The sequence below is a fragment of the Mauremys mutica genome, chromosome 7, assembly GCF_020497125.1.
Source record: "Mauremys mutica isolate MM-2020 ecotype Southern chromosome 7, ASM2049712v1, whole genome shotgun sequence".
NCBI classification, from domain to species: domain Eukaryota; kingdom Metazoa; phylum Chordata; order Testudines; family Geoemydidae; genus Mauremys; species Mauremys mutica.
In genome coordinates this window covers 32819084-32842948 of record NC_059078.1, presented here as the reverse complement: position 1 = coordinate 32842948, position 23865 = coordinate 32819084, and the positions used below count along the sequence as shown (strand labels likewise).

Genomic DNA, 23865 nt, shown 5'->3' with positions numbered 1-23865 from the left:
CGCTGGACTAGATGGTCTCTTGAGGTCCCTCCCAGTCCCACATTTCTTTGTTTCTATGGAAATGCCCCCCCTCCCCCTCTGTCCCATTCCCAGCCCCCAGAATCAGCATTCATACGTGTCCAGGGCTGAGTGAGCTCACACAATAGGCAGGATGGTGTCGGACCCTGGGAGCTGCATATCGGGTCTTTATTGCACAGAGGGACTGGGGGACAGACACGCTGTGATTTGTACATTCACGTCAGACACAGATTCTCTGGATCTAAGATGGGCCATTTTCAGTGTAAAAAACTAACATACAAACAAATAAACCTGAAACAAACACTTGTATTCTGCTTGGTACTAAAATATTTACAACCCAAAAGGAGATATGACAACCCCCCATGTCACAGGGGACGCTCTCCAGAAATATCCCCTAGCACCAAATGGGGAGCTGGGCCCTGTACCCATGGCTATGCCTCAAAGGAGTGCGGGGGGGGGGGGGGGGGGGTAGTGGGGGATGGGCTTGTGCAGAGGGAGGGGCACTGCTGGGTGGGAGCAGGTGACCAGAAGCAATCTCTTTTCTGCTATGTGGGAGGCTGGGCTGGGTTGGGTTGGAGTGCAAGGGGGGGGGGATTAACTCACAGCTTGCAGTATCTTCACAGTTACCAGGCGGGGCGGCGCCCTCTTCAGGCCAAGACGTTCCCGCGCTGGCTGGGTCAGTGCTGGATGGGAGTGGGGCTCTGGGGATCTGGGGCCCCAGGTGAAGGTGTTAGAGTGTGTGTTTGCATGGGAGCATGTGTCAGTGCATGGGAGCTTGAGTGAGAGCACGTGAGTGTGAGCATGCATCAGTGTGAGTATGGTCTGCCCAAGCACGAGTCTGCACGGGCATGGATCAGTGTGAGGGCATGTGGGACTGGAAGCACTCTGAGCTGGTGTGAGGAGTGCACCTGGGCGAGCACATGTATGAGTGTGTGTGCAAGTGTGAGTGTGTGCAGTCGTGTGTGTGTGTGTGTGCAGTCACGTGTGTGTGTAAATGTGCATGAATGTGTGCAATCACGTGTGTGAGCGTGTGTGTGTGAGCATTTGTATGAGTGTGTGCATGAGTGTGAGAGTAGAATCATCTCTCTCTCATGCCAGGATTTTCCTGAGGCCTGGATTGATGCAGCAGGATGGGGTGGGAGGGTATTGCAAATTGATTTTTTCTGAGGGGGTCGAGGTCAAACGTGCCATTAAGTCCCTCCTTCTCACTCCTGCTCAGCAACACCAGCCCTCCCTCCTGTGCCCGCCCCCAGATGACAAGGCTACAACCTCCACCCCATTACAGTCAGATTTACCAAAGAGTTGAGATCTGTGTGTAAGCTGAGTCAGCTGGAACTGGGGGTGTCGCCTGTACCCCAATATCAGGGCCTGCTCCTGGAAGTGGCCTTTGGGCTGGTGAGTCTGTGCTGGGCTCTCCGGCAGTAACAGTCTTGAGAGATGAGAAGCCATATTCCGGGGAGGTTGGTAGTCAGAATCCGCTGTGCATGGCCAGTCGGAAAGTGGGCCCCCCAGAGTGCAGTTCAGATTGTGGTCCCTCCCGGGGGTAACAACAGTGCCTCCTGTGGACCAGAGACGGGAGGAGTGGAAGTGGGGTCAATGGGGAGACAGAGGTGGTGCGGGGATGACTGGGCAGGAGAGCCTGGAGGGGGCCCCGGGCCCCTAGAGGGACTGGCTGGGGGAACCACACAGCAGACGGGTGACCTGGCTGAGCCGGGCAGCCGCACTCTCCTGCTCCTGCTGCAGCCGCTGGTTGTTCTGCCGCAGACTCTGCACCTCAGCCTGTAGTGCTGCCTTGGCTGCCTGCTCCTGGGAGAACATGGGTGGGGTCAGTGGGGAGAGGCAGTACCCCCCCACTCCCAACCCAGTCCCTCCCACTCACTCGCCGTTGACCCTCCGACACCACAGCCCCTGCCCAATCTGGTCTGGCCCTCTCACGGCACCTCCTTCTAATGCCTGCACCACACCTGCCCCGTAACTCCCCTGCAGTGCCTTGCCCCCGCCCTCCTTCCTGCAGCCTCCACCGCCCTCCGCTCCCCTCCCTCTTTCCTCACCTTCGCCCCCATTCCCTCCGCACTCCTCCCCACCCCCTTTTCTCCTTCCCTTGTGTGCCCCCCAACACACCTGCTGCAAGTCCTCCTGCAGCTTCTTTAGCATGGACTCCAAGTGAGAGACCTTCTCCGACAGCGACCGGGACTGATGGCCTCTGGGCGAGTGAAGGAAAGAGCGAGAGACGGAGAAGTGTGGGGATGGAGGGATGGAGAGATTCATAGGATGATGATATGCATCAGTCAGGCTGAGGTCAGATGGGGCAGGGGGAGCAAAGATCCCTTATCTCCCCACAGCCCAGCCCTCTCGGTATCCTCTCCTCCCCAGGGTTGTCAGAGAGCACCCCAAAGGTGCAGAGCCAGTGAAAGTGTCAGCCTCCCACTGGGGGAGTGTTGTGGCACAGCCACTTCAGTTCACTATTCAGCCACCAGATGACCCTGGTGGTTTCGTGGTAAACGAGCCCCACAAAGCTGGGATGTGAGCTGAACAAGAGATGGTTTGTTGCGGTTTTCGCCTGCTATGACTGGATTATCATCATGGAATATGCAAAGGGAGGATGAGAGCAGGGGGGATACAGTGAAATGGAGGCTGGTGGAGGAGAACCCCCCCATCATTCCTCCCACCCCTCTGTTTAGCTTCTTACTCATCCTCGGGGGGCTGCTGGCCTGGGTTCCTCTGGCCACTCCCACCAGGGGGCTCTCTGCTCTCCAGCACGTGTTGCCCTGCTGCAGAAAAGAGGGGAGACAGAGTGAGATTCTCCTCCTCAGACTGGGGGTTTGCAGCTACTCCTGGCCCCAGGCAACTTTAACCAGGTTCTTTGCCTAGGGATTTCCCAGCTCTAGCCCCCGATGAACAAAGCTCTTTGCCTAGGGATTTGCTCCAGACCACAGCCAAGTCCTCCACTGGGAACTCTCGGACTCCAGCCCCTGTCTGCTTGTATGCAAGCTGGGCACTCCCACCCATGATGCAGCCTGGGAATCTGTTGCTCACCTTCCTTCGAGAGCGCCTCTAGGATGCTGTTGCAGGTGGTAGCCAGGTTGGAGATGGAGTCCCACTCCTCCTCCAGGGACTCACCGGCTTCCGACAGAACTGGAGAGGGCAGGGGCAGGCGGGGCAGGACAAAGAATGGCATGAATGAGGGCAAGGAGCCCAGCAGCTGTTTAAAGCAAGGCCCTTCAGACCTAGAGCCCAGGCCCCCCAGCTTGGGCTAAAGTACTAGAACAGGGGTTCTCAAACTGGGGGTTGGGACCCCGCAGGGGGTCGTGAGGTTATTACAGGGGGGTTCACGAGCTGTCAGCCTCCACCCCAAACCCCACATTGCCTCCAGCATTTATAATGGTGCTAAATATAAAAAAAGTGTTTTTAATTCATAAGTGGGGGTCGCACTCAGAGGCTTGCTGTGTGAAAGGGGTCACCAGGACAAAAGTTTGAGATCCACTGTACTAGAAGGTTGTTATCCTCCAGTGGGTTCTAGCCCCACAGCTCAGCCGCAGCTATTCATTAACGTCCATCCTCAGAGTTAATTAGAGTTGGGGAAAATCTGTTGACCTGAGATTCCCCCTCCCTGCAAGCCCTCTTTGATTTGAGATTTTGTTACAAGTGTGGGTTCTCGACAAAGGAATCTCGAAGGAAACAAACAAGGGTTGATGTGTGAAAACCCGCTTTGGGGCCCCTCCCCCACACTTTAGTTCCATTTTTCCTTCCCATCCCCCTGCTTTTTTTTTTTCTAATTGGAGAAAAATCCCAGCACAAAGCACCCAGCTGGCACTTGGAGCTGGACCCTGCACTTGGAAAAAGGAAAGCTCCCCCGATGCTAACGGGACAGGATCAAACCGGGGGCGCATGTGTGTGCTTGTCTTACTCTTGGTGATGGAGTTTCGCAACGAGAGCGTCCGGGGTAGGAATTTCTCGGTGTCACTCATGTCTGAGGTGGGCGGGGCCATCTCACTAGGGGGCGAAGCCTGGCTATCCATGACCCCATGATCGGGGGGAGCCTGCTCCAACGATGTGGGGTCTCCTGGATGGTCCTGGGACAAGACAACACAGTGATTGATGCCTGGAGTTTCAGCCACCTCTGGGTGGGATGTGGAGGCTGTTTATACAGGGAACCCTCACCCAGTACTGAGATGCAGCCACCTCTTGGGTGGGGCGCAGGGGCTGTTAAACAGGTTCACAGATTTATTTCACAAATAAATAGCTGCAAATAACAGTGCACATCACAGAACGCCAAGAACAACATTAGTGCACTTGAAACCTCCAGAGCTCCAGCACACGTAACCGAGCGGCCTGATTGCATCCTGTAGGGGGCTGCCAGGACACACACACACTCACCATTTCCCGCTCAGGGGGCCCCTTGGGCGTGGCTGCCAGGATGAGGTCAGGTGTGGGGTCAGGTAACATGGGGATCTCCCTGCTCTGGGACCTGCAGAGGCAGAGGAACATTAGCCTGTGGTAAACACAGCTGAGAAAAAGGGGGGGAATGCAGAGGGGGATAACAGCTGATGTGGGGAGCCTAGGAGGGGGATGGCAAACAGTCCGTTGGGTGGCATTTGGATCTGGGGGGAGGAAGGAGTCCTAGAAGGCTGCGGGAGTACTCACAGCAGGTTGGGGGCTAATGGGGGTGGGGTGAAGGTGGGGATCTGAGGATGCAGGGGGACAGGAGACCGGGGGGGGGTGGGATGGAGGAGGGGGTCCCAGGAGGTACTCATGGCAGGTTGGGGAGCTGGGGAAGTAGTGTGGGGAGGTTCAGGGGTGGGATGGAGAGGGGCACTTATGGTGGGGCAGGGCGTCAGGTAGGATGGAGGTGGGGGTCCCAGGAGGTACTCATGGCAGGTTGGGGAGCTGGGGAAGTAGCGTGGGGAGGTTCAGGGGTGGGATGGAGAGGGGCACTTATGGTGGGGCAGGGCGTCAGGTGGGATGGAGGTGGGGGTCCCAGGAGGTGGGGGTCACTCATGGCAGGGCAGAGAGGCCGGGGGTGGTATGGAGGCGGGGTTGCAGGAAGTTGGGGCATTCATGGTGGAGTGGGGGGCTGGGATGGATTGGAGACGGAGATCCCAGGTGGTGGGGGGCACTCACGGTGGGTTGGCGGGCAGGGTGGGATGAAGATGGGGTCACAGGAGGTGGGAGTACTCACAGCAGAGTGGGGGGCCAGGATAGGATGGAGACGGGATCACAGGACGTGGGGGGCACTCACGGTGGGTGGGGGGGCCGGGGTGGGATGGAGATGGGGTCGCAGGAGGTGGGGGCACTCACAGCAGAGTGGGGGGCCGGGGTGGAGATGGGGTCGCAGGAGGTGGGGGCACTCACAGCAGAGTGGGGGGCCAGGGTGGGATGGAGATGGGGTTGCAGGAGGTGGGGGCACTCACAGCAGAGTGGGGGCCAGGGAGTGATGGAGATGGGGTTGCAGGAGGTGGGGGCACTCACAGCAGAGTGGGGGGCCAGGGTGGGATGGAGATGGGGTTGCAGGAGGTGGGGGCACTCACAGCAGAGTGGGGGGCCGGGGTGGGATGGAGATGGGGTCGCAGGAGGTGGGGGCACTCACAGCAGAGTGGGGGGCCGGGGTGGGATGGAGACGGGGTCACAGAAGGTGAGGGCACTCACAGCAGAGTGGGGGTGGGTGGGATGGAGATGGAGTTGCAGGAGGTGGGGGCACTCACAGCAGAGTGGGGGGCCAGGGTGGGATGGAGATGGGGTTGCAGGAGGTGGGGGCACTCACAGCAGAGTGGGGGGCCAGGGTGGGATGGAGATGGGGTCGCAGGAGGTGGGGGCACTCACAGCAGAGTGGGGGCCAGGGTGGGATGGAGATGGGGTTGCAGGAGGTGGGGGCACTCACAGCAGAGTGGGGGGCCGGGGTGGGATGGAGATGGGGTCGCAGGAGGTGAGGGCACTCACAGCAGAGTGGGGGGCCAGGGTGGGATGGAGACGGGGTCACAGAAGGTGAGGGCACTCACAGCAGAGTGGGGGGGTGGGATGGAGATGGAGTTGCAGGAGGTGGGGGCACTCACGGCAGGTTGGGGGGGGCAGTGCCTTCGCTGTGGCTGCGCAGGAACTCGGTGCGCTCCTCAGCCAGGCTATGGGGGGGCCCGTCCTGCAGGGAAAGTGAGCGCAGCAGCTGCAGGGTGGCCGGTCTCAGCTCCCCCTCGGGCCCCGGGCCCCCAGCCATCCGGGGGGGCTCCCTTGCCGGGGAATCACTGCGCCGCTTCTCCTGCAGGGACTTCACGTAGAGCTCAGAGAAACTCCTGTCAGAGAGATATGATGGGGCAGGGTCCCAGAATCCACTGACCCCCATCCCACTGAGCCCCCCACATCCTGCTCCACAGCAGCCCCTACAGTGATTCCATCCCATTCAGTCCCCGCTGACCCCTCCATCCTGCCACACAGCACCCCCAACAGAGTCCTACTCTCTGCCCCACAGTGCTCAGCACTGTCCCCAATTCTACCCCATCGCACCTTCTACCCTGCCCCACACAGCTCCCTGCCATTGCCACTGCCACCTACCCCGACTGTCCCCCCACAGTGCCCCTCCCCAAGGATTCCTGGCCCATACCACCCACACCCCATCATGCCCCCTGCTGGGGACTCTTGCAGCCAATGCTCCTGCATCCTTCACCAGAGCTCCCCACCAACACTCCCACCCTGTGCCCCACAGCAGCTTCTCCTGGAAGCTCCTGCCCCCACCTGCTAGTATCCCCTGCTGGGGACCCCCAGCCCATATGCCTGAGCATCCCTACCTGTAACCCATACCCCTGAGTGACCCCGCTGGGAGCTCCTGCCCCATGGCACCCCTTGCTGGGGACCCTCCTCTCTCAACACCCCAGGAACCCATGCCACCCACAGCGCCCCCAGCTGGCACTGTGCTCACCTGCGGGGCTTGCCATTCTCGTCAGGAGGCACCATGGTGATGGTGACTTTCTTGGCAGTGCGCAGAAGCTCAGTAGTCTGGGCATGGCTGAGGCCGGGCAGTGCCCGCTCACACACACGCACCAGCCGGGCACCAGGCTGCAGGCCAGCCTTCTCCGCAAAGGTGAAGCGCTCGACATCGGTGACGAAGCCCTCGCTGTCCACCTGGAAACCCAGCTGGCCCAGCCCGTTCCGTAGCAGGGTGAGCTCCCGCGTCTCACAGCCCCGCGTCACCAGCTGGGGGGAGAGAGAGCATTGGGGGACTGGCTGTGCCCCCTGTACAGCACCCCTCCCAGCGCTCCTGCCCCACTCCCTGCAGTGCCCCCTGTGGCAGAGGCCAGGGCTGGAATAGCCGGGAGCTCCCCTGCAGTACCCGCCACCTGCCAGTGGCCCAGGCCCTACCTGCAGCCGGTTCACAATGTCCTTGACCTCATCCCCTTGGCCGTCAGGAAGCCGCACGGAGATGTAGTCCCCGGAGCCGTAGTAGAGGTCCAGGCCGCAGTCGGAGTAGGTCCAGGCCAGCATGTCACGGCAGGAGCAGTTGAAGATGACTCGCTTGCCCTTGGCCTCGATGAGCACCAGGAACTCGGCGGAGATACCCAGCAGGCAGGGCAGCTCGGGAGCGGCCCGGTCTCCATCCCATGCCCGCACGCTCCACACCAGGGCCCCCGCACTCTGCAGCTCCCAGGCCTTGGCCCCCTTGGCCCGCTCCTTTCTCTTGGCGCCCAGGGAGAGCAGGGGTAGGCGGGAAGAGGAGGCCTCCAGGCTGGTGGTGGTTGCATGGCTGCGTGCCAGATCCTGCAGGTACTCCTGGCGCGTGCGGGTAGCCATGGCGTGGAATTTGCCTGACCGCTCAGCCGCATTCTCTGCATTGATGGCCTTGGCTAGCAAGAAGTCCCGGAAGGCGGGTGTCCGGGGAAAGCGGTGCCCAGCTGGGATGGGTGGCCCAAAGAGTGGGATGTCCTTGGTGCGGCTCACTGCCACACTGGGGAGAAAGATGGGAGTCAGGGCCTGGGGAAGCTGGGGGCAGCCATACGCTCAGCCAGCGACAGGGATGATGGCATGGAAGGAGGCAGGTACGGAGGGAAAGACCTTGGCACATGCACCACCCCGTAGTTAGCGCACTCAGCACACGCTTCCTCTCTCCACTGTAGATGGGACACTCAGCACTTGCTCCCCCCATCTCCTGTAGGTGACGCTCAGCGCATGCTCCCCCCTTCCCTGATAGCAGCGTGCTCATCTCTCTCCTGTATGTGGTGTGCTCAGTGCACATTCTCTCCTGATCTGAAGGGGCACACTCAGTGCACGCTCCCCCACATGTAGGCAGTGCTCTTGGCACATGCTCCCCCATCTCCTGTAGGTGGTGCGCTTGGCACATGCTCCCCTCCTCCCCTGTAGATGGCACACTCAGTGCGCGGTCCCCTCTTCCCTGTTGGCAGTGTGCTCATCCCTCACCTGTAGGTGGTGCGCTCGGTGCAGGGCTCATGCACACGCACTATGATGAAGACATGCTGGAAGTGTGAGCGGATGGTGCGGGGTGTGAAGGGCTGTGCGCCCGGCTCCTGGAAGATGATTGTGACAATGTCGTTGCCAATGTGACGCTTCCGTAGCAACTACAACCAGAGAGATGGTGTTACTGCGGGAAGGGTAGGATCTGAGCTGGGCATCGGTGTGGGGATGGAAAGCAGGATGGGACACCCCCCCCGGTTCCAGGTCACCCACCTCTGCCCCCCTTTCCTGAGCTGCCTGGACTCTTGACCACTCTCAGATTCTCTTCCTGCACCCTCTGGATTCCTCCTTCCCAGGAATCCTTCCCTCTGGACCCCTGGTGAACACCAGCACCCCCTCCCCTGTGCCAGCCCCATCCCAGTGCCCTGCCCCCACCCCTCACCTGCTGGCGGTTGTTGGGTGTGTAGGGAAGCATAGTGGAGACGTGGAACATGATCTCATAGTCCTGGTACGTGGTGTACAGCGAGTGGGTGCCTGTGGAATCAGCTGGGGGAGACACAGGATGGGAGATGTCAGTGGGATGGGGAGTGGGGGTGTTATTGGGGCCGGGAGAGACAGGGACTCAGCAGGAGGTAGCAGGGAAAGCCCTTGACTGGGTCGAGTGGAGAATGCAGCCCCCTCCTTCAGAGCCTCCCCACCCCCTCCTGCCAATGTGTCCCCCTGCCCTGGAGTGAGGGAGGGACTCTTTAAGACCAGGCTCCCCACCTCATGGGGTGGGCTGGGGGCTGGCAGAGGGCAGCCTGCTATGACAGCTCCCCAATGTGTCTACTGGAGCCAAAGGCCGGGGGCAGCTGCCAGTGCAGTCCAGTCCCCTTTCAGCCCTCAGCCCTCCTGGCCCCTTTCCCAGTAGCCCAACCCCACCCTGGTTCCCCTCCCCCAAGGTCTGGCCTTGCCACTCAATATTTCCTTGCTCCTCCCCCTCGATTGCCCCCTTTCCTGGGTCTCACCCTCCCTTCCACAGAGTTTAAAGCCAGAGGGGACAATTGTGCTCTTCTAGTCTGACCTCCGGCATAACACTGGACCGCCCCCCAGAAATTCCTGCTTGAACTAGCGTGGATCAGCCATTGAGACTGGAAAATGAACTAAAAAAACAGCCATCGAGACTGGAAAACGTCCAAGGGTGGAGAATCCACCACAGCCCTGGGGAAGCTGTAACAGCAGTTACTGACTCCACTGTGCCTTAGTTCCAGTCCGAATGGGTCTAGCTTCAACTTCCAGCGACAGGGTTGTGTTCGACCTTTGTCAGCCGGACTGAAGAGCCTCCTTTACCCCAGCTCTGTTCCCTGTGTAGGTGTCTAGGGACAGTGACCAGGTCACCTGTTCAACTTCTCTTTGATAAGCTGAGGAGATTGAGGTCCTGGAGTCTCTAACTGTAAGGCAGGTTTTCCAACCCCTCAATCATTCTTGGGGCTCTTCTCTGACCCTTCTCCAATTTATCCACATCCTTTGCGACGCTGATGTGCTGGCCCCTGCACTAGCCACAGACCTCCAGCAGCAGGCGCAGCGGTGCCAGATACAGGGGTAACAGAACCTCCCCACTCCTAGAGATTCCCCTGTTTATCCATCCAAGGATCATGTTAGCCCTTTGGCCGCAGCATGGCACTGGGAGCTCCTGTTCAGCAGGTTATCCCCTCCACCCCCCCCCGCCCCAGTCCTTTTCAGAGTCGTTCCTTCCTGAGACAGAGTCCCCCATGCTGCGAGCATGGGCAGCCTTCTTTGGGGCCCTACGTGTATCTGTTTACAGTTACCACCCCCGGTGCCCCTCCCCACACTCACTCTTGGTGTCAAGCTGGGCCCGGTACTTGGTGAAGCCGCGCAGCTGGATGTGCTGGCCTAGCAGCTCCAGGAACTCCTGGAAAGGGGGGCCGGCCCCCTCGTTGTTGTACATCTCCTCCTCGGAGCCCTGCCCCGCCCGGCAGTACAGAACTCCCACCTTGCGCTGGAAACTCACCTGCAGAGCGGCACGGTGAGGGGAACATGGGACCAGCTGATACAACATCCCCAAACTGCCCTGATTCAAACCCCCAACACAGCAACCCCCAATGGGACCCCTGACTCAGCCCCCCAAAATACCTCGCCCCCCAACACAGCAACCCCGGATGGGACCCCTATCTCAACCTCTCAAACTGCCCCAGTTCAATCCCCCAACACAGAAACCCTCAATGGGACCCCTAACTCAACTCCCCAAAATACCCTGACCCCCCAACACAGCAACCCCAGTGGGACCCCTACACCCCGAAAATACCCCAACCCCCCCAACACAGCAACCCCTATGGGATTCCTAACTCAACCCCCCAACATACCCTGAGCCCCCGACTCAGCAACCCCTGATGGGACCCCTACCTCAACCCCTTAAACTGCCCCAATCTCACCCACAATGTAGCATCCCTGATGGGATCATTGAGCCAACCCCACAAACTGCCAAGACCTCTGAACACAGTGACCCCTGATGGGCACCCCTGAGCTGATCCCCTCAAAGTGCTCAAGCCCCCCGCCCCAAGCCCCGACAGAAGACCTTGATCCACCTCCCCCAGAACAACCCTTCAGGACCTCCCATTCCCCAACCACCCTGATCTAACTCTTCCTGAACTTCCCCTCCCACAGAGCCTGGCTTTCCTTCTTGCCCCCAGCTCCCTCACCACCCCTACCGTGGTACTCCCCATAGTGGGCAGGCCCATGGCACAATCCCTGTGGCATTCCGTCACTCACCCCCTGCTCGTCCAGCTTGAGCAGCGTCTCAGGCACCTTGGGTGAGTTGGATGCCAGGCGCAGCCCCTGCAGGTTCAGGTCGGGCAGCACATGCTCCAGCAGCTTCTTGGGGGACAGCCCACGGGCAGCGGGGGGACGGGCGGTGGGGGGCAGCGCCTCCTCCAGCACTGAGCCACGCAGGGTCCGCAGCTGTGGGGAGGAGAAGCCGTGGGGGGGGGTGGGGAGCAAGTCAGGGAATTTTTGTACCCCTGCATAGCCCCCTGACCAGGACTACCCCCACAGCACCACCTCTCCAGGGCAGAAAGGCCGGCTTTATGAACGGTGGGGCCCGATTCGAATATCTGGCGGTGGTCCAGGGCTTCGGCGGCACTTCAGCAGTGGGGGGTCCGCTCCGGGTCTTCCACAGCACCTAAGGACCCCCTGCTGCCAAAATGCCACCGAAGCCCCGGAGCGGACCCCCCTGCCACCGGGTGAGTAAAAAAAAAATAAAAAAATAAAAAAGACGCCTAAGGCGCATGCGTGGGGCCCTCTTAGGCGCATGCGTGGGGCCCTCTTAGGCGCAGGGCCCGATTCCGGGGAATCAGGGGAATCGGCTTAAAGCTGGCCCTGCAGGGCAGTGCCCTACCCACAGTATCCTGCTCCCCCTGGCAGTGCCCCTGTGCTGTAAGCTCCCCCCAGGCTGTGAGCTCCCTCTGGTGGTGCCCACCTCGCTGGTGCGCAGGATGAGGCGGTAGTTGTACTGCAGGCTGGCACCCTCCTTCTCCTTCTCTTCGCGCCGCAGCGACACGGCCACCGCTCCCAGGCGCTCATCCACCCCAAAGAAGTTCTGGTGCTCTGTGCCAGGGGATGGGTGTTTGTTAGAGATGGGCATCGCCATGACTGCCCCCAACCCTCCCCACACATTTCCTGACTCCCCCGAATGCCAGACCCATGGACCCTCACTTTCACCTCCCCCCATCCCTGAGTGCCAGGCTCCTGCCTCCCCAGCCTTTGCTCCCCCAGAACCATTTTGCTGCCAGCTCACCCTTGCGTAGCAGCACTCATAGCAGCTGGCCCTTGCCCCCAGCTCCATGCTCCCTATGTCTTGTGGCCCTTGTTCCTTCCTCCCCACACCCTGTACCCCCCATACACTCTGCCCCCTATGCCCTACTCCCCTGCCCTGGCTCACCCTTGCCATAGAAGTATTTGCGGTAGTAGCTGGCGCCCAGGTCTGCATATTCAATGTAGTGGGTGGTCCGGCTGCCCCTGGTGGGGTAACTCTCCCGTGGCTCCTCCAGCACCGACACGGCCGCATTGGGCAGCTGCCCGGCGCCCCCTCCTGCTTCCTGGCGCCGACCCAGCCCCCCCTCCTCCTCACCCCCAATCTCATTGCGGAAGTGGGGGCAACTGAGCACTAGAGGCCCGTCCTTGCCATCACCTGGGTCAGGCTCCTCAGGGACAGGGGTCGGGGCAGGCCCTGCTGAGGCGGCTGAGGCCCCTGTGGTGATGTTACGCACCCGGCGCCCGGCACTGCCCTGGCACCAGGCCGCCTCACCTGGATCAAAGAGGATGCTTTGCACGTCATAGTGGGCCAGCTGGCGCACCCAGATCTGTGGGGGAAACTTGGGGGGCTCTTCTCCCCTGTCCTGCTCTGGCACGGTGGTCCCACCCCCCTGGCCGTCCCCCTCCCACACCTCATCTCCCGTGAGCCCCAGCAGCACCAGGGGGTCCCAGAAGCGCCGGGCGGCTGGGCTGCCCGCCCGTGGCTCCTCGTGGCTGTGGGCGCGGGTGCGGGGGGGCCCCGGGCCTTTCTCGATGGAGCTCAGGCTGCCATAGTCCCGGTGCAGCCCGCAATCCCCACCCCCCCCCAGTGACGAGGAGGGGGGTGTTCCATCCCCTGGCACTCCCTCCCCAAGGGTCACGTCACTGTTGCTGCGGTGCATGATGTGGCTGGCAGGCCTTAGGGCCAGGCCAGGGGGGATGCCATGCCCCCTGGAGAGCCCCTGGGTCACCTCACTCCGGGGGGGTCGCAGGAAGGGGGCCGGGAGTCCCTTGGCGTCGAAGGAGATGGAGGCCAGAGGGGGCCGGGCAGAGTGGCGCCGGATTTTGCGGACGAAGAGGTCATCTGACTGCATGGCCCTCCCCCCCCCACCAGCACGCCCCCCCCTGGAAAACGGGAATGAGACGGCCTGGCGGATGGAGAGCTGCAGCCGCTGATCACATGCACGCAGGCTTGGGAGAGCAAGAGTCAAAGAAACAATCCAGTTGGCTGGGAAGGACAACTATGTGCTCTACCCCTTGCCAGTCAGCTTTCTCCTTTATGGCCACTGGCCGTCAGTGGGTGTGGCCCGTCGTCTCATTGGATGAGAGCATCATGGGGAGCCGCTGGGGAGGCGCTGCTGTGCTGGAAGCCGTCAAATCCAGCCATGGGGTGTGGCCGGCTGGCATGCCATGCTGGGGGGTTAAGGGCGGGCCTTGGTGCAGCCTGGGTTCTGGGCAGGGTGCTCTGCTCTCAGCTCCTGGTGAAGCAGCCTGCTCAATTCCAGATCCTGGTATGGGGTGGGGAGCCGCCTTCCTGCGAAAGGAGTTGAGGGGAGGTCTGAGATGGGGAGAGGCCCAGCCTGCAATGCTGGACCATGTCCCCCCAGAACTGAGGCAGCTTGTGCTGAGTCCCATCTCCCCAGCTGCCCCAAAACACCAGGAGCATTTCTGGCGACTGGTTGGACAGCCTTCCCCTGGTGCGATGCGGGGAGTCCTGAAGCACACCAGGTGCCAACCTGGGCTGCTTGCCAGGGAGATGATGGGGACAGGGGCTTGAGGAGAGGATATTTCTACAGCAATTTTATCTGTCAAACACTGAGCCATTCCCTCTCTGATACCTGGGTACTTTCCTTCTAATACTGGGGTACTTCTCTGGGCTGTTTATTTACCTAGTGCCCAGATACATTTCTTCTCTGAAACCCCTGTGCTTCCCTCTCTAACACCTAGGCACTTTCTTGGGCAGGTTCAATAATGTCTGGGTCACGTTTTTGCTCTACTTCCTGGGTTCTGTTCTGGGACACGGATCTGTAATCCTCGCTCAGTGGGAATCCCTTCTGTGCCCTCTCCCGTCTGACCCCGGATGCCCCCGACTGCAGACTGGGCCCGATGGAGCCCTGATGTCAGGCAGCTTTGCCCCATCACAGGGAGTGGAGGGGGGACGGGACACAGGGCTATTGCTGCATACCCAGGGCAGTCTGGGGAGGAGAAGGCAGGTGCATTCTGAGACATCAATGTGACCATTGTGTGGGGCAGGTGCATTGTGGGAGGTTGATGTGAACGATGGGGAGGCAGGTGCATTCTGGGATGCTGATGTGACTGGTGGGTGGGGGCATACTGCATTAGCAGCAGCTGCAGACGGGACAGGGCTCCGTGGTCAGGGCTGCAGGAAATCTCCCCATACGCTCCCCTCTAGCCGCAACTTCCTGCCCTTGCTCAGATGGGGCAGCTGTGTGTGTGGAGGGAATGTCTCAGCGCTGAATGGGGGGGTCAGGGACAAGCAGCTGCCTGACACAGGTACACTCTGTGACATATGATAGTTGAGGCAAAACCACCCAGATACCGGCCTGATAGCAAGGGGCACTGGCCCCAATTTGGGCCCAGAACCGGGGCTTGGCTGGCTCGGTTGGGAGAGAGACAGGGCCAACAGGGCCCTCACATTGGGGGTGGGATACGGGGCCCAGCTACCAACAGAAAGAGCCAAAAAAACAGGAACTTGCACAAGTACCTGTTTCTGTAGCAGCTTCCTCCTGTAGGGGGTGGGGGGACGCTGGGGACAAAAGACTGAGGCTCCCAGTGTGGAGGCAATGGCCCCCAGGGGCAGAAACAGAGTTGCTTCCCTGACCCCTGAAGTGACACCCCTCTACACACACACCCCCTACACCATACCCCGACTCCCTGCACCCACCCAGTGCCCCCCCATTCACAGTTCTGCTTTCTCTGCAGTTGCTGAGCCCAGCAGAGTGGAATCGGTGGGGGAGAGGTCAGACCCCACAGAGATAGTGGGGGGGAGGGGAAAGGAAAGCATCTGGCAGACAAATAATCACCCTGCACCCCAGAACTGAACTTGCCCCCCAGCTAATTGTGACCCCGCCTACCTGGAACTGACTCCCCCAAATCTGTCCCTTCCACACTGACTCCCCCCAACTACTGGGGTTCCAAACATCTGCAGAACAGCCCCTGTCCTGGCTCCCCCATTCCCAGCCCCTCCTTGGTCCCTGGTTCCCCAGGACTCTGGGGGCGGGGAGCTGGCTGCTTCGCCAGTGACATACCAGGCTGGGGAGGGGTTCAGGGAGCGGCAAGAACAGAAGAGAGAGACAAGGAAGGGGGCCAGCAGATCAGCTTCTGCCACAGTTCTGTTGGTGTCCCTCATTCGCGACCTGCAGCCCAGACAATGCCAAGGCTAAGACCCGTCAAGCTCATTTTGCTGGTGACTTGATCTATATTGGAACTCAAGTGCCCAGACGTTCTGGGGGGGGTGCGTGGGTGGCCCCCACTTCCCCATTTGTGGTTGGCTCTGTAAGCGTCAGATGAGCCACTGAGCTCCCCCTCCCCCTCTCAATACGCTCGAGCCACGTCTGTGAGGTGAGGACGCATGGGGGAAGTGGGTGTCTGCAGTGATGCTCATGGTTGGGGGAGGTGCTGGCTCAGAGGTCCCAGCTCCCATCCCCCCCTTGTGTGGTCCCCAGATCAGGGGAGACAGCAGGGAGAGGTCCCCTCCCCTCCCCCCCACATCCTTCTCCCCTTCCCCCAGCCCCCTATACCCTCTTCCTCTTCACGCTCCCACTCAAACCGCAGACTCCCTTCCAAACACACAGCCCCCCACCATGTGCGCTCCCTGTGTCATGGGGTTGGAGAGGAAAGCATGGTCCCCAGAGCCTGTTCAGCCCCACTCCCCAGGCCTTTCTGCTAGCCAGGGGCCGGGGCCCAGTGTGGGAGGTGCCCTATTCTACTAGGGATGACTGGCCTGAGACCCAGCAAACTCATCTCACAGACAGGAATGACGTTCACTATGAACCTGGGGCCAGATCAGAGCTGGCATCCCCTAGAGGGGAAAGGCCTCGTGTCCCCAATTCCTTGCCCCCTGAGCTAGCCCATCCCCTGCCCTGGGGCTGCATTGGAGCTAGTGCCCCCTAGAGGGAAAGGTCCCATCTCCTAGTCTCTGGTGCAGATGAGTTTTTTTAACCTAAAAAACAATGAGGAGTCTGGTGGCACCTTAAAGATTAACAGGTTTATTTGGGCATAAGCTTTCGTGGGGGAAAACCCACTTCTTCAGATGCATGGAGTATTTTCACTCCATGCATCTGATGAAGTGTTTTTTTTACCCACAAAAGCTTATGCCCAAATAAACCTGTTAGTCTTGAAGGTGCCACGGACTCCTCGTGTTTTTGTGGATACAGACTAACATGGCAACCCCTCTGATACTTGTTAACCTAGTTGCTTGCTGGAGCGTTAACAAAGGACCCGCCTGGCGTAGACCCTCCTCCCCCGACCCAGCAGCTCCATTGTGCCCCATCACTGTGCTGGGGCGACCATCAAGCCCCACCCCACTCTGGACACACACACCCCCATTTACCCTCCCTGCCAGCTTGGAGGTCGGACTTGGGACGAACCAGTGGTTTTTTTTCCAGAGAGTGGGGTGGAATTCCTGGATCTCTATTGGGAAGGCTTGGCAGGGAAAGGGTTAATGGCGGCTGAATGCCTGGGGTGGGGTGTTGCTTGGGGTCCATTGGGGACCAAATGTGGGGCTGGTGACAGCAATGCCTGGTGGCTGAACCAGCCCCCTTTGAGCTCCCATATTACCCCCATGGAACAGTGCCCTCCGCCCCCCCCCCCCACGGGTGAGGTGTCTCCACCCCCCTCCTCACACACGGGAAAGAGCAACTCACCCAGCTCCCTGGGCAGGGGGGACGGATATTTGAGCCCAGAGGAGTCACAGGGACCTGGAGAAACAGAGAGCAAGAATTCAATATTTCCTTGGGGGGAAGGGGGAATCCCTCACCCATTGCTGAGATGCAGCCACCTCTGGGGTGGGGCACAGGGGTTCTTTGTACAGAGCTCCCTTGCCTGGTTGTTTAACAGCTGCACATTGACAGTTCCCAAGGATTTAGGACAGGAAGTGAAACAGAATCCTGCATCCTATTGTATCAGCAGAGGGAGAATCAGGAAGGTGTGGAGCTTCAGCTTGCTGGGACCCTTTCCTGGACACCGGGGTTCACGCTCTGTCTGGGGGGAGGGGGCAGCTCGGGGATAGTGATGGGCCTGGGGCTGGGGTGTCTGTGCAGGTGGGAGATGCTCCCATCACCTCCCCTCTATTTTGGATGTGGGGGGAAGGGATCCGGGGAGGAGGGGACCCCATGCTCAGGCAGGGGGCTGAGGGTGCTTAGTTTCGGGGTGTGATTTCAGGTCTCAGGAAGCTACAATGGCAGGAAGTACAACAATTCTTCCGGTTAAACTGAGGAGATGGGGCAGGGGGGAGGGAGAGACACATGGCCGCAGCCGCATGGCCATGGACACAGAGCTCTGCTGGGACCTGTTGCTTGAGCTGCCCGTTGCACTTATTTTGCCCTGGGAAAACACCCTCTCCGTGGGGGAGCCCTCCAGGAAGGATGGTTGGATACGCCGCCCCATCCCCATGCTGCCCGTGACTGTTTCCTCCCACCGGCTGGGCCCCAGCCCACCCCAAGATTCCACGGTCAGCCTAAGCTGGCCCCCCCTCACCTGCCCCCCAGACCTGCTTCATTGCTCCAGGGACTCCCCGACAACCTGCACCCCAGACCCCACATCAGCCTGGGAGCCACCCGCATCAGCCTCCTGGCACTCCCACCCCCCCCCATGACTCTCCAGTCCCCTCCAAGCCAGGCGAAGGGCTCGGTACCTGGGGGGTCGGTACCTCGGGGTCCAGACGGGCTGGGTGGCGCGGACGCTCTGACTCGCTTCCTGCTGTGCGGGAAGTGATGGCGCAACCAGGAGCCTGAGCCACGTCCCCCCCCACCCCCCCCAACATCCTCAGGAAAGAGTCAGGCCCCGAGTGTGACCTGCCGACTCCCCACCCCCAAACCGGTGAGCAGCTTCCTGGCCATGCAGCTAGGCCTAATAACGCCACCCCCTGCTCCCACTCTGCCAGTGCCCCGCAATCCCAATCCACAGCCCCCTGCGAGCCCAGCCCTGGGCTTCCCCACAGCCCTGCCAGTGCCCCTCGCTCCCAGCACACCCCACCATGCTAGCCCAGCCCCGGGCCCCTCACCTCTGCCAGGGCCCCTCACTCCCAGCCCTGGGCTTCCTGCTTCACACAGCCCAGCTCAGAACTCAACCAACTGGTCTTTTGCTCTTTCCCCTGCCGGTTCAAAGTGGAAACCACAAATCGGTGCCTCGTGCCCACAGGGAGATAAGAGGGGGCTGTGGATCAGGAGTACCGGCACTGCGGGGGAGGGGCAAGGGAGCCCAGTGCTGGGATAGCATGGGTTGTGGGTCAGGATTGAGGGGCACCAGCAGAGCTCTATGAATATTGGGGGGATCCCTCTGACTGGTACCAGGACGTGCTGAGCCAGCCCCCAACGCTGCCCCGGTTACTTCCCCTGGTCCCAAGTGAGCTTACGCAAGCAGACGTCCTCGCCTGGCCATGAATGGGTTCCCCACCCCCACCGGGTGGTGGGGGCGGATGCTATTTGGGCTGCGTCACCCCGAGGCTGCTGCCCTCAAAGGGGCCTTTCAGGGACATGCGGGGCGGGGCGGGGGGTGGGACAAGGGGACATCGGCAGCCATTGAACTGAATGGTAACCCGTGTGTGAGGGATGCTGGGCATTCACCAGGGTGCTCCCCTGCCCCAGAACCCCGAGCTCCAGGGCCTGGAGGGCTCCACTGCCTGGGGGGGCTCCAGCATGGCTGCAGTGTCAGGGGAACCCTGCCTACCCCAACCATCCCCCCTCCTAGGCCTTCACTCCCCCCTGCAGCCGGCATCTGGACCATCTTCCAGCTAGAGGGGGTGGAATTTGACCCGCTTTGGAGCCCCAGGACAATGAAGCCTCTTTAGATATGCCCCCCCTCTTCCCCTCCTCCCTTCACTGCCCAGATCGTTAGTGCCTTGGTCCCACGTCTCCCTTCTTCCCCTCAGGCTTCCCCTCACCCACCACTGCACTCCAGGCCCAACCCAGAGCTGGGATAGAACCCAGGAGTCCTGCTCCCAGCCTCCCCTAGACCCAACTCCCCTCCCCTCCCCTCTCAGAGCTGGTACTGAACCCATGAGCTGGCAGTGGAGGTGGGTAGGCTGGAATGGCAGCGGCCTGTAGGTCAGGACTGAGGGGCACTGGCAGAGCTGGCAGTGGAGGGAGGCAGGGCTGACATGACAGGAAGCTGCGGGTCAAGACTGAGGGGCACCAGCAGAGCTGGGGGTGGAGGGGGCCAGGGCTGGGGTGGCGGGGGGCTGCGAGTCCAGACTGAGGGGCACTGGCAGAACTAGGGGGCTGTGTATATTTCTATTCAGATTTGCCTAATGGCAGGATATTGAGTGTCCAACTGCATCTAAAATCCTCACTGCTGCCCTGCCCCTATCTCTCCAATGCCCCCCCGCAAGCTCTTCCCTGCTCAGGGCTCCAGCATCCCCAAGGGATTTCCCATTCACTCAGAACAAAGGGGGAAGGGTGTTGGTAGGTGGATCAGAGCTAGACAGGTGTCCCAGGGCTTGGATCCCTGGGGGGTGGGGGAGTGTGAATCCCAGCGGTAGTGCCCCCCCCAGCTTCTTCTGTTCCCTTCAACCTCCTCTGGTTCTGCAAAGCTGGCCTGGTGTTACTCAAAACAATCCACCCCCACCCCCACCCCCACCCCCCCGTTAATACTCCCTCATCAGTTCCCATTTTTCTTACAAGTTTATCTTCTTCATCCTTTTATAAGCTCCCTTGTGCCCCACCCCTCCCCGCTGACCCAGCTCCCTACTCCACCCTATAGTTATCCCATCAGCTCCCTCCCATCTCCTGATCTGGGCAATTCAGATTGGCAGGGGGAAGACACTGGGGCCCCCTGTTTAAAAGACCATCCCCCAGGGATTCCACCCCCAGCTCTGCCCTGCCAGTGCCCATCTAGCCTGCCTTCTGCCCGACAGGGAGTAAGCTGGAGGGGGCTATGTGAGTGTGGGCCATACAGGAGTGGTGGGGGATTGGGGGGCTGTGGCGGTAGGGGTGTTGGGTTGTGATGCCGTGCCATGGGCCAATGGTGTTGTGTTGAGATAGTGGGGTGCATGGGGAGTGTGCTGAGAGGGGTGGCACTGGGCTGGGTCTGAGTTATGCTGCATTTTGTGGGTGTGCTATGGTGGGAAGTGTCCACTGTGTGGTGTGCAAGTGGGGCTGTGGTGTGTATTAGAGGCACTGGGTGAGGGGGTTGTGTTGTGCTGTGTTGTGTGTGTATTGGGTCACACCGGGCACTGAGCGAAGGGGTTGTGTTGCATTGTGTATATTGGGTTTCACTGAGCATCAAGTGAGGGAGTTGTGTTGTGCATATGGGGTCACGCCGGGCCTGGAGTGAGGGGGTTGTGTTGTGCTGTGTTGTGTGTATTGTGTTATGTGTTGTGCTTGGAATTTTTGGCTGGAGTTCTCCACTAACAGCTGTTCTTTGAATGTGAAATGTTTTGCGGGAACTTGCCAATTCCGACAAAATTTTACATGAGAAAAACTAATTGTTTTGACATCCCCAGGTCAATGAAGGAAAAATGGTCGGTTTTGACTTTTATTGTCTTGGTTAGTTTCCTTTGGACTTTTATGTTTTATGAAAATACTAAATCTACAAACTATAAATATCAAGATATTAGCACTGCTGGGACATTTGTCATATTAAAATAGCTGTAGATATTTAATATTGTAATATATGCATGGTGATATACAATATTGGAGACATACTATCTTACAATCTTAATTCCAATATTATTATTATATATATAAATAGCTCATCCCCTGTAGAATGTATTGTATTTACTATTTCAATACGCTGGACAAGTCAAAATGAAATGGACCAAAATGAGAAAATCAAAATGGGGTAACTTTTTAATCAAACCCAAGCAGGGCCGAGGCCCTAAATCACCATTTTGGGACATTTGTTTTGCCCAAGATTCCAGTTTTTTGGTTTTGATTTGGAAAGAAAAACAAAATCCAAAATGTCAGAATTTCCCATTGCTTGTGGTTCCCAACTGGCTGTGCCTGGGTGCTGGGCAAGGGATTGTGGATTGTGCACAGGGTTGTGTGTATGCTGAGCATGGTGCCAGATGGGTTTTATTGTGCAGGTGCTGTGTGAAGAGAGGGGGGCTGCATTGCATTGGGGCAGAGGGGTTATTGTTTTGGGGAGTGGAGTTGTGTGGGCATTTGGTGAAGGGGGGCTGCGCTGTGATGGGGGTTGTGTTGTGTGGGCATAGGCGGAGAGGATCTGTGTTGTGTTGGGGCAGGGGGCTGTGTTGTGTAGGCATTGGAGCATGGGCAGCATTGGATCAGGGGCTGTATTGTGTGGGCATTGGGGGAGGGGGCAGCATGTTGGGGGCTGTGTTGTGTGGACACTGGGGGAGGGGATGGTGTTGAGTTGGGGGAGGGGTGGTGTTGTGTGGATGCTAGGGGAGGGGTGTGTGTGTTTGGGGGGTGTTGTGTGGGCATTGTGGGATGGGGTGGCGTTGTGTTGTGGAGTTGTGTTATATGGACGTTGGGGGAGGAGTGGCATTGTGTTGGGGGCTGTGTTGTGTGGGTGTTAGGGAAGTTTTAAAATATTAATAAAAGATTTTTTAAAGGAAGAGAAATGAGCCTCACTGTTCCCTTCCAGCCCGCCAAGCTCCAGCCCCGCAACCCTCTGCCTCTTCTGCCCCATGGCTCTCCCGAACTCCCACCCTCTAGTTATCCCATTCTTTTATAAATAGCCCCAGATGATGCCCAGCTGGGTACTCCCTCCCCTCAGTGGAAGCAAACCCGGGATAAATGGGGGGCAGCCCCACAAAAATCCTTTCATTACCCCTGTGGGAGCAAATCTCCCCAGCCCAGAGACACCAATATCCCCCCCATACTGGGGTCTGCCCTTCACCTGCAAAGTGGAAACCTAGTGCCTTTTGAGGGGGGGTGTGCATTGGGGGGCGCTGGGAAGGACAGCTGCGGAGAGGGGCACTGCGTTGGGTAGGGCTACAGGATAGACAGATGGGTGGGGGAGCAGGGGGTGCAGGGTGCTGGGAAGGGGATGGGTGGGGGAGCAGGGATAGGTGAGGATGCTATATGGGGAGAGGGGGATGGATGGGATGGGCAGGGGGTGCTGTGTAGGGTGAGAGGGATGGGGAATGGTGGGCGCTGGGTGCAAGGAGATGTCTGGGATGGGTGCGGGCGCTGTATTAAGTAAGGGGGATGGCAGTGGGGAGTGGGGGTGTTGTGTGGGATTAGGGGGATGGATGGATGAAAGATGTTGTATGGAGGGGGATGGGGTGGGGTTCAGGGGGATGGGAAGGATGTGCCGTGTGGGGTGAGAGGGGTGGAGAGAGGGGTCACTGGCTGGGATGGGCTGGGGCACTGTGGGGGGTGGGGTGGGGCTGGGGAGCAGGTGTACTGGCTGGTGGGTGGGGGGCACTGGCTGGGATGGGTGGGGTGTTGTGTGGAGAGTGGGGCTGGGGAGCGGGGGTGCTGGGTGGGGTGAGGAGGATCGGGAAGCTGGGATAGGTAGGGGCCCTGTGGGGGGGGGTAGTGAGCAGGGGTGCTGGGTGGGGTGAGAATGGGGGAGTTGGGCTAGATGGGGGCACAGTGCAGGAGTTAGCGGGGTAGGGAGCACTGTGTAGGGTGATGGGGTGGGGAATGGATGGGTGCTGGGGAATGGGTGGGGGTGCTGGGTTGGGTGAGGATAGGGGAGCTGGGATAGGTGGGGGCACTGTATGGGGTGAGGAGGATGGGGGAGCTGGGATGGGGGCACTGTATGTGGTGAGGGGAGTGGGGGACGCTGGGAGGGGTACAGAGGATGGGGGAGCTGTGATGGGTGGGGGCACTGTGTGAGGTGAGGGGGATGGGGAGCAGGGGGCACTGTCTGGGACATGGTGGGGACATTGTAGGGTGAGGGGGATGGGAGGTGCTGGGGGATGGATGGTGGGTGCTGTGTGCAGTGAGAGGGGTGGGAGAGCTGTGGAGGGTGAAGAGGATGGGGAAGCTGGGATGGGTGGGGGAGCGGTGAGGGAGTGGAGGCGCTGTGTGGGGTGAAGAGGATGGGGGAGCTGGGATGGGCGGGGGAGAAGTGAGGGGGTGGGGAGCAGGGGTCGCTGGAAGATGGATGGGGGATGGGGATGCTGTTTGGGGGTGCAGCGGGCACTGGCTGGGACAGGCAGGGGACGCTGTGTAGGGTGAGGGGGATGGGGGGCGGGGTGCTAGATGGCGGGTGCTGTGCAGAGTGAGGGGGCGGGGAGCTGTGTGGGGTGGGGGCGCTGTGAGGGGGTGCAGAGGATGGGGGAGCTGGGATGGGCGGGAGAGCGGTGAGGGGGTGGGGAGCGGGGCGCTGTGAGGGGCGCAGAGGATGGGGGAGTGGGATGGGCGAGGGCGCTGTATCGGGTTAGGTGGTGGGGAGCGGGGGGCGCGGGGGGCTCCTACCTCCGGGTCCGGCGTCCCGCGTTTCCCCCCAGCCTCCGCACCGGCCGCTCCCTCCCCTCCCAGCTGACAGGACCCCCCGCCCTTCCCC

General features: G+C 60.0%; 1 protein-coding gene across 6 annotated transcripts; it reads right to left on the bottom strand.

Moving 5' to 3' along the window:
* Positions 1–159: 159 nt before the first annotated feature.
* On the bottom strand, positions 160–23865 carry SIPA1 (signal-induced proliferation-associated 1). Of its 6 annotated transcripts, none has more exons than XM_045025570.1 (17): positions 23778–23865; positions 17088–17141; positions 12350–13735; positions 11888–12015; positions 11182–11370; positions 10249–10423; positions 8855–8958; positions 8419–8576; positions 7366–7948; positions 6926–7200; positions 6069–6302; positions 4396–4486; positions 3926–4091; positions 3055–3153; positions 2708–2789; positions 2140–2221; positions 160–1824 (listed from the first exon to the last, which is right to left on the bottom strand). In XM_045025570.1, the coding sequence occupies exons 3-17, from the start codon at positions 13293–13295 to the stop codon at positions 1678–1680; spliced, it is 3459 nt and encodes a 1152-aa protein (XP_044881505.1). In that variant the 5' UTR covers positions 13296–13735; positions 17088–17141; positions 23778–23865; the 3' UTR covers positions 160–1677. The 6 variants fall into 6 exon arrangements, with proteins under 6 accessions (XP_044881505.1, XP_044881511.1, XP_044881508.1 ...); XM_045025576.1 differs by having other exon boundaries at positions 2708–2786; XM_045025573.1 differs by lacking the exon at positions 23778–23865 and adding an exon at positions 18446–19133.